The sequence below is a fragment of the Brettanomyces nanus genome, chromosome 1 (assembly GCF_011074865.1).
Source record: "Brettanomyces nanus chromosome 1, complete sequence".
Lineage (NCBI taxonomy): Eukaryota > Fungi > Ascomycota > Pichiomycetes > Pichiales > Pichiaceae > Brettanomyces > Brettanomyces nanus.
Window position 1 is genome coordinate 1,513,835 of NC_052374.1, and position 17,362 is coordinate 1,531,196.

Here is a 17,362-nt window from a genome sequence, read left to right on the forward strand (position 1 = left end):
TTTGCTTCAAGTATTTGGCGTACGCCTATATAGATTTTCAACTCATTGAATACAACAAGATTACTGATTAGATTACCAATAATGTCGTTGAAACTTCCATCAGCACCAAATTCATTCTTGTTTAAACAGGGCTACCAGCTTCATTCTAATACTGACGGTGCAATCAATAGGAATATTCAGGCATGCAGAGAGATTAGTAACATGATCTCCACGTCCATTGGACCATGTGGCAACAATAAAATAATTGTTAACCAGTTGGGAAAAACATTTATAACTAATGATGCTGCTACAATGATAAAGGAGCTAGATGTCATTCATCCTGCAGTTAAAGTTCTAGTCATGTACTCTACGCAGCAGGAAAATGAGATGGGTGATAACACAAACTATGTCTTGGTGTTTGCAGGGGAGCTTCTTCATTTGGCAGAAAAGCTTGTTGTTTTGGGATTAACTCCTGCTGAAATCACTCAGGGTTACAAGATGGCTAGCAAGTTTGTTACACAAGAATTGGATAACTTGGTTATTGATAAAGTTACTGATTACTACGATAAAGACGAGCTCTTGAAAATAATAACGCCGGTTGTTGCATCCAAACAGTATGGATGGGAGGATACAATCAGCTCCTTAATTGCGGATGCTGTCATTTACGTGCTTCCAAAATCGAATGCAAACCTATTCAACGTGGACTCTGTGCGCGTTGTTAAGATCATGGGTGCTTCATTGGCAAGTTCTTGTGTTATCAATGGTATGGTTTTCCCAAGAGAACCGGAGTCACGGCTTAAAAAGCTTGATAGACCGGGAAAGGTGGTTGTGTTTAATTGTCCCGTCGATATTTCTTCCTCTGAGACCAAGGGAACGGTTCTATTGCACAACGCTAAAGAGTTGCTTCAGTTCGGTAAAGGTGAGGAGGAGCAGTTAGAGAAGTCTATCAAAGAAATTCACGATTCCGGGGTTCGTGTCGTTGTGGCAGGACAAGGTGTTGGGGAATTGGCTCTTCATTATTTGGATAGATTTGGAATACTAGTGTTGAAGGTTCCATCGAAGTTTGATCTAAGAAGAATAACGCGTGTGTGCGGCGCCACTCCGTTGGTTCGTTTTGGTGCGCCTATGCCGGAAGAGATGGGAACAATAGATGTGGTGGAGACCAAAGAAATTGGCGCAGATAAAGTTACAATCTTCAAGCAGAACAATGAGAGTAGGTCTTTGACTTCAACCATTGTTATCAGAGGTGCTACCAAGAGTAAGTTGAATGATGTGGAAAGAGCCATTGATGATGGCGTGGCTGCAATCAAGGCTATTTTGAAGGATCCTCGGTTGGTTCCTGGTGCTGGATCTACAGAGGCTGAATTGGTTAAGAGAGTTACTGCTTATGGTGAGAAAACTCCCGGTTTACTGCAGTTGGGTATCAAAAAGTTTGCAGAGGCCTTTGAATTCTTACCTAGAATCTTATGCGAGACATCAGGATTGGACGCATCTGCTGTGCTTCCTAGATTATATGCTTCCCACGTGGAAAGTGATCCGGAATCCCTTAAATTTGGCATTGACATCGAGGCCAGTACAGCTAGCGAAGCATTATTGGATGTCAAACAGGAAAAGATATTTGACTCACTAGTGTCAAAGAAGAATGCCATCGCTTTAGCAACGGATGCTGTTTGCACCGTGTTGGGAGTTGATCAGATTATTGTTGCAAAGAGAGCTGGAGGTCCTCAGGTTCCTAAACAACCCAGACCCGGTAACTGGGATGTTCCTGATTGAGTATGTATAGTATACTGATGCAATATAATCCACATTCGTTTGATCTGAGTAGGCGGAATTTGATCGTCCACTCGTATATTTATTCTTCTCATGTTCAATCAATCGACCGAGTCGACAATCGAAATTATTATATTCATGTGTATTCATTACAATGCGCATCATTCTTCTATGAGATCGACCCAGAATTGAATTTCGAGGTTTTAGCTCCAACCCGAAAGGCTGCTGCTAAAATTGAATGCAAATCTGTATTTTCTTTCTTCTTTTTTTCTCGTAGCCATCCTTCGAATAATACCGATTACGATCAATTCGGCTCATCTGTATTCGTTTCAGCCCTGTGGAGAAAAATTTTTGGACACCAAGTTTCTTTTTGATTTCTGCGTAGTATTGGAATTTTGACCCTTTAGCTGCGCGCATTGCGTGCATTTTGTGCGCATGATGCGGTGCAGAGAGAAAGGGATGTCCATGGCGGACGTCTGGCTTTATGTGTCCACTCCTACCCGTCTATCTTTTATTCCTGGCGAATCAATTTTCTATTTTTGATTTTCGTGGAAGGTGGGTTTTTCTCGTCTGTTCGGCTTTTCTTCTGACCATTTGTATCTTCCAATACTAGCTTATTTTTTTCTTTTTACTTGTTTAAGGTCCTTATCTTCATATCTCTTTCAACTACATCTCAGACCAACCGAAATAGCATCCTCTTTTGGATATCTTATTCACAAAATAAAAGAAAATGCCTACCTTCTTCAAGAAAAGACATAGTAAGAATAATTCCAAGTCTTCAGGAGGCAGTTCTTCTCCGAAATATCGGAGATCCAAAGAGTCATCTAAGGATCCACATTCAAGTTCGTTCAACGTCATATCCGCCTCTCTTGTTGCCCCCCCTACCAATTTACCATCCCCTGATGTTCATCAACCTGAGGATCATGGCAACACCTCTGAATCTACAGCTTTCTTTCCTCATAGCATTCCAGCATCACAATTGAATGACACTTCTGCATCTCCCCCTCCTACTTCTCCGTTGCCTACTTCTCCAAGTTTTCAAGCCTCTTTTCAGGAGCGTGATCACTCACCGGTGGGACAACATCAGCATCAGCATCAGCAGCAGCAGCAGCAGCAGCAACAGCAACAGCAACAGCAACAGCAACAGCAACAGCAACAGCAACAACAACAGCAGCAACAACAGCAACAACAAGAGAAACAGCAACAGCAACAAGAACAAGAACAACAACAGCATCAACATCGCTTTACTGAGTCCGCTACTCACAGAATGAGTGATCATCATTCTACGAAAGCTGCCACTACTCCTCGAATGCAGCAGAAGGCTGACGGAAAGGATTACGAACTCGCACAAAATCCGAGACCATCGTCTTCCTCCAACATGTCATTGACTGAATTGAAACAGATATTATCTCATACACCATGGAGAAAGAAGAGATTATACAACTCTCCTTTTCCACGGTTCAGTCATGCCGCATCTGCTGCCACTTCTGACACGGGTGCCGTTTATCTCATGGGTGGACTATGCGGGAAGAATGTCTTTGGAGATATGTGGGTTCTTGAGCCCGTGAAAGGAGATGATACTGCTCCGGATGGTTCAGCTGACGATGCTTCTTCGGAGGCATATCCATATATCGCATCGCCAATTGAGAATTTTGATCGTATGCCGGCACCAAGGATAGGCCATGCATGTGTAATGATTGGTAATGCATTCATAGTGTTTGCTGGTGATACGGTCACATCTTCTACCCAGGTTTTGGATAACAGGCTTTATTTCTTCAACATCACCTCCATGAAATGGACCGTCACCGCTCCTAAGGGGCCTTGTCCTACGGGAAGGTATGGACACCAAATTGCCGTTCTTAATTTTGAGGTTCCACATCAGCCAGGTCGTTGGCTCAGTTACTTATATGTATTTGGTGGTCAGCTTGAGGATGACTATTATGGTGATACATGGAAATTTGATCTTACAAACTTCAGAAACCCTGATACTCGTTGGGTTAAAATTCCACAAACCGAATTTATTCCTCCACATCTTGCAAATCACAGCATGACAGCGTTCGATAACCGGCTTTATGTGTACGGTGGTAGTGATGGCCGTAAGGTTTATAATGATCTTCTTTGCTTTGATCCTCTCAGTGAAGAATGGACTCTTTGCGAACTTCATGGCAGCTCCCGGCCTCCTGCATTGCAAGATCATGCTGCTACTCTGTATCAGAATTTGATGTTCATATATGGAGGAAAACTGGAGAACGAGGAACCGTCTTCGGATATGTACGTTATTGATTTGAAATCCTTCAACTGCTGGAAAATTATTTCTCATTTGCCTTTCAGTCCTGGACCCAGATCGGGGCACTCGCTCACCGTTGACTCTGCCAATGAAAGGCTAATAGTTATGGGAGGAGATCAACCAGATAATGATTTTGATGGTGTTTATGAAGAATCAATCAGGGCACTTGATGAAAGCAAGTTCTCTTTCCCAAGCTCTGTCATCTATGAATTTGATTTACGGATGCTGCCTAACTTCATGGAGAGACCTCGTCAGGCTGCGAAATCCCTTGCAATTGACAAAAGTGGTACTACAAGTAGTAATTCTCTTGTGACTAACGAGGACCAATTCACTGATGCCGGAGAGACTGCAGATAGTGATGTCGAGCCTTATCCTCCAATAGTGTCTGACAGTGAGCACGGCGATGCTCCTGATCATGAAGTTCCTGGTGTGGATGCAGAAAGTACAACTATTGATGAACATGAACTTGTCTCGTCTACTCCGAAGTCTTCTAAGAATGTTCTTCAAAAAAATGTAGAAAGCATTCCAAGTAGAGAATCTCCTGAGACATTGGATGAATATGTGGTTGAGGCACCATCTGAAGTTTCTGAAGAACCAATTGATGATAGAACATTCAGTAATCCCTTGCAGACACCTGTCAGTGCCGTTTTTCCAGTCAATGTTAAAACACCTGAGAGACCAGCCCAAACATCGATGTTGAACATCGCTCCTGTTACAGAGGTGAGTTCTCAAAGTATTTATGCCGCACCTCTGCGAGCTAAGCCTGTTCAATTAACAGAAGGTACTTCTCCTGAAAATAATACTTCTGCTGAATCTTCACGGTCAAGGCAATTTGATTCACACTTGTCAACTTTAACTGCAGAGCCAGGTTCTCTTGCGAAGGAACATAGGACAGTGTCTTCTATTTCATCCGTTGGTTCAATCCAAAAAGAAAGTGCCAAGCTCCATAATATGGCAGTCATGCTACGTGCTCTTAAGAAGGAGATGCAGGAAAAGGTTGCTGAGGCAAATGGCCGTATTGTAAAGTTGGAACATGAAAAGGATGAAGCATACACTGAATTAAGTAGGCTTCGGAGGGAAGTAAATGTTCATCGTGACGATATCCAGGGTACTAATTCAGCTGAAGCTGAAGTGGAAGATGGTGTTTTTCAGAAGTCTGAAGATACAGATGAGAACACATCTGATACCCCATTGTCGTCGAAGGAGAAAGTCCGGTATGAGAACCAAATTCTGCAACTTGATAATGAGAACAAATTATTGAATCAGAAGCTTGGCAGTGTCGAATCCTACATAAAGGGTGAATTGGGAAAACTTACAGGTCTGAACGATGTTATTAAATCCCAGCAGGAATCGATTTCAAAGTTGCAGAGCCAGGTTGTGGACGAAGCTCAATTGAAAAAGGAAATAGCCGAAGTGAAGGGTAAGAACGATATATTGCAAATTGAATTGGATAAATTCAAGGCGCTACAAGAAGATATTAGTCCTGAGGACAATTCTGCCAGTCAAGAGAATTTAAAAGATAAATCCAAGCTGCCTTTGTCACATCAAGTGAGCCGGCTTACGGATGAAGTCAATAAGTTGATAGGTACGATTTCATCAACGCCGGTTACTGATATGGCAGATAACTCTGTCGATGAGAACGGCTTCAAAGAGTTTCAAAAGGAGGATACTATCAAGAAGTTGCAGGCACAGGTGGATGAATTGCTAAACGGTGAGAAATCTCAGGGCGATAAGTTGGAGGAGCAATTACTTGTTCAGCAGAATAAGTTTAAAGAGTTAGAATGCACGTATAAGAAATCCGTCAGTTCTTTGAACAACACTCACAGAGCGTTGTCATTGTCACAAACTGAAATTGAGAAGCTTCGAACCACCAACAAGAAGTTATCTAGTCAACTTGAAGAGTTAGAGTTGAGAAAACGGATTCCTTCTTCGTCCTCTCATTTGAATGGTAATGACTCCAATAAAATAACTCAAGGTGAAGACGATTCCGATGATGAAATAGGTGACAACTCCGAAATTGAGGCTAGATACGGCTTCAAAATTAAAGATTTGGAAGCTGATTTATTCATTGCAGCTCAGGAGAGGGATAAGTTGCGTGAAGAACTAATTTCATTGAAGAAGAAGATTTACACTTCTCCAGAAGTATCCAACTCTGCACAGATGTAATGTAGCGCTTATATGAACTATTTAAGAATGTACTTTTAATTTCTCTGATTCAATGTTACTTTAGAAAAGGTGTGTATTGTAATGTACATATGTATGTTTATCTCAGTGATCAAGTAAGGAACAAAGATATCATAGATCCAAGAGGTCATCGTTATCCCATAAATCTGAGTCGTTCACCTCGGAACCGGAATCCCTATCGCTGTCGTCGTGCGATACCGGTACCTCTTTCAAAGAGACAAGTGAGGGAGTGATGTTTCTCTTGACTACTTGGGATTGAACCAAGCTTTCATCCACTAAAAGGTTTGATTTGACGTCATTGACGAATGACCAAAGATGTTGAGACACGGACTGCATAATGTCAGACGGCGTACTATCATCAGCAAGACTTTTTAGAGGGCTGCTGATCTCTTTTTTGGAAAGGTCCTTTGGCGAACGGAGTCGACGAGACTGATGATCCTTTCTATAGCGATCTTCTTGAGCCAATCTAAGTTTCTCCCTGACAGGATCCGAAATCTGTAACTTATCAAATTCCTGGGATATCAAACTATCAAACTGTTGAAGAAAACTTATCGGTCTAGAAATCCAAGACTGCCCATTATGTTCTCCCGTTGTTGAAATGCCTGCATGAGAAGTATGCCTAGCCGTAAGATCATTGACCTGATTTGGAGTATGCATTTCAATCTTTGAGCGAGTCCTCGCAGTTTTGGGAGCTAAAGTGACTGTATTTGGCTTATCCTCATCATGTTGGCGAGCAACGTTTCGAATTAATTCTCGTTCAAGATTGACCTTCAAGTCCTTTATCTCAAATTCAAGCATACTTTTCCGGTTATCCAATTCTTTAATGGCATTTTTAATTTCCAGTATCTCCATCTCTTTGCTGGCAAGCAATCTAAACCGATCCGAGAGCCCCTGTGATCTAGACTCGACTAAGTCTGCCTTTTTCTTTATAGGGGATGGTGGTCGTTCTTGAGTTATGGAACGTCTTGGAGAATTTAGTTTAGACTCTTGAAATGTAGGAGAATGATTGATTAATGGTGACTTGCCGTCTGAGCGACCTGAAGGACTGCCCACTAGAGTAGGCGTATTTCCGATGACACTGAATCCTAAATTGATTCCCGTTTTCTTTCCTGATGTGCTGATACTGCTGGTACTGATGTTCTTCATATGTTTCGGTGTAAACGCCTGAACGTCAGGAGACGTTGATGTTGACGTTCTGTGTTCAGAAGTTCCAGGTCCATCAATAATATCAGACATGAAGATGAAAATCGGTCTTGCTTCAAATCCAATCGAATAACCTTTCACAGCTTAGGCAAAAAATGTACGAATTTCAGTTATAGCTTTGGAAATTCACTTTGATTCCTGCAACTGTCAACACTGAAATTCGCGTTTCAATCTAATCTAATCAACTCTTGTGAGAATTCCGGTATTGACAGAACTTTTGCCGCGGATCGCATTCTTTTTTTGGGGGGTTTTACTTTCTTTCTTTCGTTTAAAGAAACCTAATGAACAGTAATCGTCATGCTCAATGCTCTAGAGACCAAAAAATTTGGTGCTGCGTCATCGAAAGTAACATCCAATGTGGAGAGTATCGTACCTGAACCACATTTTGTTATCAAAACCAAAATCTTTTCGAAATACAGAGGTTCTCCATCTGGAACCAAACTATTCGTTAATGTTTGTACACATTCAATTGTTCCTTTGCCTGTCAATTCAGATGGAACTGATACTAAATATTTTGATCCCCAGTTGATCTTTCCATTGATAATGGATAACAAGTGGGAAATACCGATAATTACTTCTCCGGACTTGAGAAATGGTACTGATAAGAAAGGTCAGCACTGTCTTATCGTTGACTGCCTTATAAATGATAAACCTATGAATTGGTGTCTAGTCAACAAAGATCTTCGGATGATATTGATACAATGGTGTTTTGATGCTGTCGAATTTAGAATTGGCAATAATTTTATAATTGATAGAGATGTCATTATACTCCCCAAGAGATCATATATGGGTGACCTTGAAGATCTTCAGGTTGATGTCGAGGGCATAACCAAAGATTCGGAAGACGTACAGCATTTACAGGATAATTTTCACTCTGAAAGTCCTTCGGATCTTCTTGCTGCACGTAGACTTCAGCAGGAGGAGCACGAAATTGGCGATCTTAAGACATCAGCTTCTACGGCGACTACAACTGTTTCTGGTCCATTGATACAAGAAATTCAAGATATGAAAATTGATACATCATCCTCAAAGACCTTGGAAACTGCCCAAATATCTCGTGCTGTTAGATTCACGACAGATTTTAAGAGGCTCAGTAGCACGGATACTGAAAAAGGCTATTCATACCTTTTACGAATAACTTCAGAACAATTAAATTCCGCAAGTGAGTATCGGCTACAGTATAATAAAGACAAAAAGGTATTGCTTATAGGCTGTGGTGGTGGCAAATGCGCCTACCAAATTGAATTTCCGCTACCTCAAAGCATCGATGGACACTTCTCCACATACTATTTGAATTCAAGCAAATCTGCCTACGTGTTTGTACTGTGACATTGATTACATTGAGGTTCTATAGAAAAAACGTCTTCCGAAGTTGGTGACCAACATCCAAGTCCAGCAATTTGTTTGCGATTTATGGTCATCACTTACATATCTTGTGGTGTTTGTCACCACTTCTTTCTCTGTTGTTTGCACTAGAAATGTATATCTCTCCCCGGATACCTCCACGACGACATTGCCATCACTACGGCTTTCAACAATATGAAACTTTCCATTGATGGAACCTTCATATGTTTCGCTCTTCACATTTAGTTTGACTTCGTGCGTCACACTCAGGCTAAATTTCGTTGTGTCGCCAGAGATGATGCAATTTTCATTGTCCGAAACTCGGAGGCATTTATCGTCAAGCGTAACTGAGTCGCATAATGCAAGTGTTGGACCCCTACCTACCACGAAAAGGTTGGCTATGGCAGTGCTTGAGAGTCTCCTCTGCTGTACAGTGATAATTCCCACGTTCAATGCGTAATTATTTTTGCAACAATGTGGAATACGGATAAGAGTAGCCACTGTCAAATCTTGGAGAAAATGCTCTATGATGGGCTGATTGGAAGCCATACTAAACAATAAAAGTTTGCATCTGGAGGTAAGGCCAACGTAGCTTTTCAACTGCGATTCTGCTAAAAAGATATTCTCGGAAGGCATCGCAAGGTGTAAGACATCATTTCTCCTATCCGGTTCAATGTTGAAAGATGTTACCAACTTCCTAGACTGGAAGTGAACTTTAAGTTTGGAGTCCGATGAAGATTGAGCTACTCTCGTTGAGTTTTGGGTATTCTCTAATGGTATCTGCAAAGGTGATGAGTTCTCTTTGATTGAGACGACAAATGACATTAAAGGACTGAATCCAATAAACGAAAATCGTGTTTCATCCTTTTTTAATGGAAACATTTTAGTGAATAGTACTTTCGTTTCAAATATTTTAGGATCTCTCATCTCGGAAAGCATATGGATCTTATTATCAGATGTAGAGACCACAATCAGGTTGCTTGATAAAGGCAAGATATCAAGTGGCATTGGTCCAATATTGAATACAGCGATTGTTTTTGGATATTGACCTATTGAAATACGTTTGATTATCCTCTTAGTTGGAATGGAAACCGCTAAACTCATACCATGAGGATGGCCCCATAGTTTGGCTATGCTTATCTCCTTCTCTTCAAATTGGCAAAAGAGTCTCAACCTCAAATCCTCTATAATGTAACAATATACCCAGGATTCCGAATTTATGACCACAATGTTATTGCAAGTATCGAAGCAGTTGATACCGCTACTGAAAACCTTTGTGTCGATAAGTTTCAGATCATTATTATTGAGACAATATGTCATAACACGATCGGAGGTGATAAGTAGAGAGGATGATATGAGGAGGATGTCAGAGGCATTGATTGGCATGGAAACAGGGTGACAAATTGGAATTTTTGAATTTATATCTACCATATAGTGGCAGAAACTGGGGGTAGTCAGAACGAGAAATAAATGATTATCCTGACAGATGACGCCGTCCAGTTTCCAACAAGGTTTAATGTCAGTTTCTAATTTTTCATATATGTGGTAGTTCTTTGAATGCAAAATAGAGGTCGAGTAATGATCGCCAAACACAGCCGTCCCTTCCTTGGCAAATAAGCATCGAAAGTTATTTGATAAAACCCTCATTGATCTGCTGCTAGACTTCTGATCATAGTTTGGTAATAACGTGCATACAAACTTTAGCTTTCGAAAGTTCTTAACTGACTTGAAGAGTAGAGGATGAGAGGATTCGGATGTAGCCAATACCAGTCCGGGCGATATTATGATAAGCTTCTTAGCCGCTACATATTTCCCCACATAATATGGCTTTGATGAGGATGTCTCCTTCTCCTCCAGATAGTCTTCAATGAAAAAGAATTCTGAGTACTCATTTGAAAGAAGGAGAGAACGATTACCTATTTTAGCCATACTTAGAATTCGTCCTTTAGAGGGAATAACGATTTTTGTGATGTTCTCGAGTTTGCCATCAACAAGCCATATGCAGGATCCTGCTAGAGCATAAGTTTGTTTCTCTAACCAAATAAATGACGACACTAGAGGGTCAGTTATGTTAATAGAAATATTGGAAATTACCTGGTGGTTATCTCCAAACTTGACAATTCGAAAGCGATTGGTCAAAATTTGATCCAGGTAGCCCATATAATGGCCGATAATGCATGTATCCAAGAAGCAGTAATGCTGTTCTGGAAATAATTGGCAGTTAGCCCTCCAATCCATATCTTTGGACAGAGTGAATGTCTTCACAAATATATTGCCATCGTACACGCTAGCATCCAATGAATCGTTCAACCCTGAACGCAGTTTTGATTTCACGCAGATGTCTTCAACTGAGCAATGCGTGTTGTAGATGTTGAGATCTTGGAGAATAATTATGTCTTTAATACTAAATTTGATGTATAGTGCCACCTTTATTGCTATGTGACATCCTTCAATTGGATGGTGGAACTTGTATGATCTACAAAGCTTCAACTTCGGCAAAGAGAAGATCTCCACTAAAAAGCGTCGGACAATCACCAAGTGGCCAGCAAATATCACCGTATCAACAACAAATTGGTGCTCGTCATCAATCTTGAATGGGTAGAAACTAGAGCCTTCACGAACAATGTTTGACATTGCATAGCAAAGGAAGCAAATTTTATATATAGTTGATGAATTTGTCGCTGGGGAAACTCATCAACTCTATTTATAATGGTTGCTCAAATTAATATGTATTTCCAGGCTAAACTATATATGTATCTGGTTAGGATTACTAGAATCTCTTCTAGAGAATTTGAAATTGATGCCCAATCGATTTAAAGCAGAAGTTAATTTTGTGAAACCCTGTATTATCAAGTATCGGACCAAGTTGACGGACTTTCTCAGTTCTCGGTCTGTCACGCTATCAGAATTTAAGTCGGATGCGTTAAGTGGTAAGCTTGTATCATTGGCACTAACGGATATGAAAAGAGTAAAGGGTACAAACCACACACATATACCAAAGAAGGAGGCGATCTCCGCAAGGGATGGATAGTGCGGAATTTTGTAGTTATGATCCAATCTTTGGGCCAACGTGGGTACATAAGGGTTGCTGAAATGTCGGAACCAAAAGTAGTGGTTCAAAAGTGCCAAAGCACAGGTGGATAAGAAAATCGGACCTGTCAAGCTGACGTTGGGGAATGTGCGCAAGTTCAAACTGTACACATAGTATGAAAATAAGGAGAGGAGTGTTAGTTTGAGGGAAAATCCATCAAATATCCATAAAAGTATCAGTAACACTGATAATGCCTGAATGGTTCTCTTTAGAAACCGTCGAGTGAACTCGATATTCTCCTCAATGATCTCCGAGGAGTAGTATAAACCCGCAGCAACAGAAAGTGTAATGCATACAAATCCAAGGACCGTTCCTGCAACCGCAAGAATTTGGACAAACATGATCTAAGCTATCTATCTATTACCTACGTATTTTAATTATGGAGACAAACAGCCTAGCCACTTATTTATCCCTTACCTGTCATTAACATCTGCATACCGCGCATTTAGGGATCACGTGCAAGAACTCAGAATCTCGAATTCTCAAACTTGGTCCACCCCGCCAAGAGACTTTAGTAGAGGGTTACTTCAAATCGGCTAAATTAAAAGCATGTTATAAACTATATCGGTTTTGATTAGTTTTCTTTGGTACCTTATTGATTCTCCCAATTGAATTGATTAGTCCCTTCTTCCCAAAATAAACCCTAATTTACCCGGAAATCGCACGTTAATTTTTTTCTTCGCTTCCTCAACGCGAGTTTCTCGCTATATAATGGGTACTTTTTCCCTGCTAATAATTTCATGTCCTTCAATCTTCCTTTTTTCTTTCCTCATCAACTATAACAGTCGATGACGAGAGATATAATCTTAAATGTTTTTCTGTGTTGTACAGTGACAATTTGTTACTGTATGATGTAGATCACCTTCCTTTTATTAGGGGGACATGTTGAGAGCATCTACGGTCCACTCACCACATATTATTATAGTGATGTTTCCTATTCAAACAATCTGAGGCTATCTGTTGATCTCTGTAGTTTTTTTGTGGCTCAAAACCGATGAATTCATTTCTGCATTTTTACAGAAATGTGGAGATCAAATAAATGTATTTCAGACATTCGCGTATTTCGAGTCGTTCTGTGGTGATTAGTTACTGTGTCGACGAGGTATTGTAGACTATAATCATTCCTCGCCAAAGGAAGGCGCAAATCGGTACATGCGGTGCTCTTAAATTTTAAGCCTACATTCCTTTGCAGTTTCAAGCTTGCAAAGTATGAATAGACAGGCATTATGTGCCATTTCGTATCTATCGTTTAAAAAATGAGCCTATTATCTAAAGAGAGATGCCCTCCCTGTCCACGCATTTTTTTTCATGTCTCCATCTCCACAGCCGTGAATTTACCCAAGCAGGAATTCTTTTTATTTCGGGAAGATATCGGTCTTTAGGTGACACGCTATTTAATGCTAACTACTGATAGCCTACAGATTGTCCCTATTCCCCTCACTCGTTCTTGGACCAGATTGGTTATCGTACTGCATACTCTGATTTTTTGGAACATGTTTGCTGCACCCAAATCGTCTCTATCGGTTTTTAGAATTAATCGTAGTTGTACTGTCCAAGATAAAAAAAAAAGGCCCAGTTTTAATTCAAAGCCCAGATTTCAACTCTGCCGCTTTTTATCTGACATTCAACAAATCTCATAATTACACCCGTCATATCTTCCTACTATACGCTCTCAGATTAGGTACCCTGTAGACAGGTCGGAACAGCCTTTATATTTTTTCTTCAAGATTTCAAGATTTCCTCCCGTTTTTTTTTTTTTTTTATTATTTGGATTTTTCATTTCTTTCTTTTTCTGCTCTGTTCGCGCACACTTTTCCGAATAAACTCTCTTCCTGAATATTTTTTTTCATTCTGTTCGGACTTTTCGTGCTAGTGTTCCATCTTATTGTTGACTGGATTTCTTTTCTTCTACTTTGGAGAGTTGCAAAAAAATAGGATATATAGGTTAGTGCTTCCCCAGCTTGTATAGTAGATAAGTTGTGCTTGTCATTTCTTTTCTATTCAGTCGTCTAAAGGTATTTGGAGTTATTTATTTTTAATAGCACAAAAGCCTGAGTTATTATTTGAAGGGAAACCCCGTCGACAAGAATCTCATTATTTTTATTTTCATCATAAATGACAACTTTCTGGAATTCTGAATATTTGTCCTCAGGTACAAACTCTTTGGGATTTGAAAGTTCCAAGGCTCCTTTCAATATCACCATGACAGATCTGGGATCTGCATCTTCTGCTACTGCTTCTTGGTGCGGCTCTTCATCCACTTCTTCTGCCACTGCCTCTCCCAGAAATTCATCTGAGGATTTGTTAGCCACAGTTGGTAGTTCAAATCAGAGTGAATCTTTAGATATGATGAGCCTTATTCCTAATTTGTGGTCTGATAACAAAGCCAAAATGCGGCCATCACATCAAGGTTTATCTAATGCCAAGAATATTTCACGGATTCCTACACTTACAAGTCCATGGTGTTCCAGTATCACCTCGCCACTACGTGTCTCATCAAATACGCCGAGTATTTCAGCAAGTGTCTGTTCTCATCCTACTAGTTCCGTTCAAGAACAGGCTTCTCTTGAATTCAGTTTCACTCCAAGTGTTCTTGTTCAGAGTGAGATGAATTCACAGAAATTTCAATCTCCTATTTCAAGTACAGCCAGTAAATCTATCATTCCTTCTCAGATTGCTGCTTCTACGGACACCAGTTTTATTAGCTCGGTCCCTTTGACTGAGGAGAACCTCAGTCTGCTAGGTCAGCAGAAGGACTTGGTGTTAAATGAAGATTCCACGAGTATTTTTGACAGCAGTATGTCCATTCACTCACATCAGGATCATTCCAGAAATGGAAGATCAAAAGGTCACAAATTAGCTGGCTTTCAAGATATTGGTAACTCCAAGACGAATAATCACTTTTCCAAGAAAAGGGACAATATGCTATACAAAACAGAGATGTGTGTTCAATTTCAAAAGCATGGATTCTGTCCATACGGTTCAAAGTGTCAGTTTGCACATGGAGAACAGGAGTTGAAGAGAATTAGAAGATGTGATAACTGGAAGACTAAGCCTTGTGTTAATTGGATGAGAACTGGCACTTGTAGATACGGTAAGAGATGTTGCTTCAAGCACGGAGATGAGGACAATGGTACTCAGCTTGTTAATGAGCCTCCTCCAGAAACTGTTATGAAAAAGATATCTATGAAGTTATCTCAGAAAGGATACTATGATTCCCCGAACTGAGCTACGCCCCTAATTGCATTAATAATCCTTCTCAATAGAAAGATGTTCGAATACCTTTGCTTGATTGTTACCACTATTTATTTGATATTTATTATCAACAGCCAGTTCTATTCTTGGTTCTTTTGTTTTGGGTGGGTCTTTTATCTGGTTCGATTCGCAGCATTTTGGTAGCTGCTTCCTTTGCCTTCACTTTACTTTACTTTACTTTACTTAACTTAACTTTACTTAACATTACTCAACTTCCTTTACTCAACTTTTCTTTGCTTTACTTCGCATGTTCAATTTTCACTTGATGGGTTTTGTGGATCTTAATAAGCCGTAACGGTCAAGATTTAACAGTGCATAGTGCAGATTGCCCTGCACCATCCGGGAAATGAGTACAATAGCATCAGATCTGCCGGGTTTTACGAGCCCCAAATTCCGACATCTTTTTTTTTCAAGTTACATCCCTACACTAATAATATTCGTGAGAAGGACATAAGAATCATTACTGCACACCTGACACCTTTAATTGGGAGCGAGAGCAGTATTAGAGCAGTATTATATATGATTTTGTGTAATATCTCCGAGGCTGTACAATAAATAGTAAAATATTCGAGAATTTGAAAATGAACGAATGCTCTGCTGTGTGACCCAACTGATGCCCTTTCTGCATTCAAAGTGGTTGAAGCAAATGAGGATATGATCCCTATTTCATTTCTGTTTGTAGACTTTTATCTGAAAAAAAGAAAGAATGGTAAAGCATTTCTCATCTAATTCGTAACTTCCCGATAGGTAGGTACATCAAGCTGTCAGATGATCACCGATAGTCGCGTCGATCCTTAGATTGCATTTGGGAGTAAATACGGTAACTGAAAGTGGTATATCGGTTTTGTGTTCTTCTTTATATTTCTGGTTATGTCGGACTTTCAAAGAAAATTGTTTCAAAATAAGCTTTTAAAGGCTGAGCACAGTCTGGGATTCGATGCAGGCGACGATGAAACCGAAGATTCTTTTGGGGATCTAACTCCACTTCCAAATCTTCGTAATGGACGGAGGCATTCCATTGAAGAAGACCACGACTCTAGAGTCAAAGAGGATAAGGAATATGTTGAAAAGCTACCCAAGTGGACAGATTTCTTTGATAATAATGATATTTATCGAGATACAAACTCTGGATATTGTTTTCAGACGTATTATGCCGAACCTATCTTGAAGGAAAGGATGCTCGCAGATACTTTTAACAATCCTGTGATTTTTGTTGCACATCATGGCGCCGGATCATCAGGATTGACATTTGCCAAGCTTGCTGAATCTATCAAGAGACAGGTCGGAATTCAAAGCTATGACTCCACGCCTGGTCTATTCACTTACGATATGAGGGGTCATGCTAATACCATGATGCTCAATCAGGACACTGGTCCTAAGCTCAATTACAGCGTATCAATAGAGCAGCTATGCAAAGACTTCGTTTTTGTTTTGACTCAGTTTTACAATTCCCATTTTGCAAGCGGTTCCTGTCCTCCAAGTATTTTTCTACTTGGGCACTCTCTCGGTGGTTCTGTCTTGACTAAGATTGTGTATGAAATGCAGCAGGGAGTAAACCCTTTTCCGAAGTCAATATCGGATCTCATTAAAGGCCTTATTATGGTGGACATAGTGGAAGATACCGCGGTCAGTGCTCTTGATTCGATGGATAGTTATCTCAGAGGCGTCCCCAAGCAATTTCTTACTCTGAAGGATGCTATAGACTGGCATATAAACACAGGCATGTTGAATAACCGTAAAAGTGCAATCATTTCTGTGCCAGCATTGGTTTCCAAGTCATCTTCGACCAGTGTCTATCACTGGGTGACAGACCTAAGTAAGACTTCTCCTTATTGGCACAGTTGGTTCACAGGGCTCTCTTCTCACTTCATTCATATCACAAATGCTGTCTCAAAAATGCTAATTCTTGTCAATAATGATTACCTTGACAAAAATCTCATGATTGGTCAGATGCAAGGTCGGTACCAGTTACTTGTCTTCCATAACAATCAATTACAGCTAAAGAATACATTAACAACACAAACGCAGACTATATCTAGTGAAGACTCAGATCAGCTGGGTCATTTTGTTCATGAGGATATTCCAGATAAGGTGGCTATCAGTATACTCGAATTTGTCGAAAGAAACGATTACCAAGATCTCTTTAGAAGCGAGAATGCTACCATAAACTCAAAGACGGACATGCTCAATAAATTGAACGCAAAATGGGGGGTTGGAAAGAAATAACTCATAAACTATAGAAAGTAAAT

General features: G+C 40.2%; 7 protein-coding genes across 7 annotated transcripts; 5 read left to right on the top strand and 2 right to left on the bottom strand.

Moving 5' to 3' along the window:
- Positions 1-81: 81 nt before the first annotated feature.
- Positions 82-1,752, top strand: FOA43_000704 (uncharacterized protein; the record flags this gene model as incomplete). Its single annotated transcript, XM_038921031.1, has 1 exon — positions 82-1,752. The coding sequence occupies one exon, from the start codon at positions 82-84 to the stop codon at positions 1,750-1,752; it is 1,671 nt and encodes a 556-aa protein (XP_038776959.1).
- Positions 1,753-2,479: 727 nt separating this feature from the next.
- On the top strand, positions 2,480-6,202 carry FOA43_000705 (uncharacterized protein; the record flags this gene model as incomplete). Its single annotated transcript, XM_038921032.1, has 1 exon — positions 2,480-6,202. The coding sequence occupies one exon, from the start codon at positions 2,480-2,482 to the stop codon at positions 6,200-6,202; it is 3,723 nt and encodes a 1,240-aa protein (XP_038776960.1).
- Positions 6,203-6,331: 129 nt separating this feature from the next.
- Positions 6,332-7,456, bottom strand: FOA43_000706 (uncharacterized protein; the record flags this gene model as incomplete). Its single annotated transcript, XM_038921033.1, has 1 exon — positions 6,332-7,456. One exon carries the CDS (start codon positions 7,454-7,456, stop codon positions 6,332-6,334), a length of 1,125 nt encoding a protein of 374 aa, XP_038776961.1.
- Positions 7,457-7,720: 264 nt separating this feature from the next.
- FOA43_000707 (uncharacterized protein) lies at positions 7,721-8,752 on the top strand (the record flags this gene model as incomplete). Its single annotated transcript, XM_038921034.1, has 1 exon — positions 7,721-8,752. The coding sequence occupies one exon, from the start codon at positions 7,721-7,723 to the stop codon at positions 8,750-8,752; it is 1,032 nt and encodes a 343-aa protein (XP_038776962.1).
- Positions 8,753-8,758: 6 nt separating this feature from the next.
- FOA43_000708 (uncharacterized protein) lies at positions 8,759-11,401 on the bottom strand (the record flags this gene model as incomplete). Its single annotated transcript, XM_038921035.1, has 3 exons — positions 8,759-9,746; positions 10,467-10,488; positions 10,684-11,401. 3 exons carry the CDS (start codon positions 11,399-11,401, stop codon positions 8,759-8,761), a joined length of 1,728 nt encoding a protein of 575 aa, XP_038776963.1.
- Positions 11,402-14,060: 2,659 nt separating this feature from the next.
- On the top strand, positions 14,061-15,086 carry FOA43_000709 (uncharacterized protein; the record flags this gene model as incomplete). Its single annotated transcript, XM_038921036.1, has 1 exon — positions 14,061-15,086. The coding sequence occupies one exon, from the start codon at positions 14,061-14,063 to the stop codon at positions 15,084-15,086; it is 1,026 nt and encodes a 341-aa protein (XP_038776964.1).
- An 897-nt stretch (positions 15,087-15,983) lies between these two features.
- Positions 15,984-17,339, top strand: FOA43_000710 (uncharacterized protein; the record flags this gene model as incomplete). Its single annotated transcript, XM_038921037.1, has 1 exon — positions 15,984-17,339. The coding sequence occupies one exon, from the start codon at positions 15,984-15,986 to the stop codon at positions 17,337-17,339; it is 1,356 nt and encodes a 451-aa protein (XP_038776965.1).
- Between the last annotated feature and the right edge of the window lie 23 nt (positions 17,340-17,362).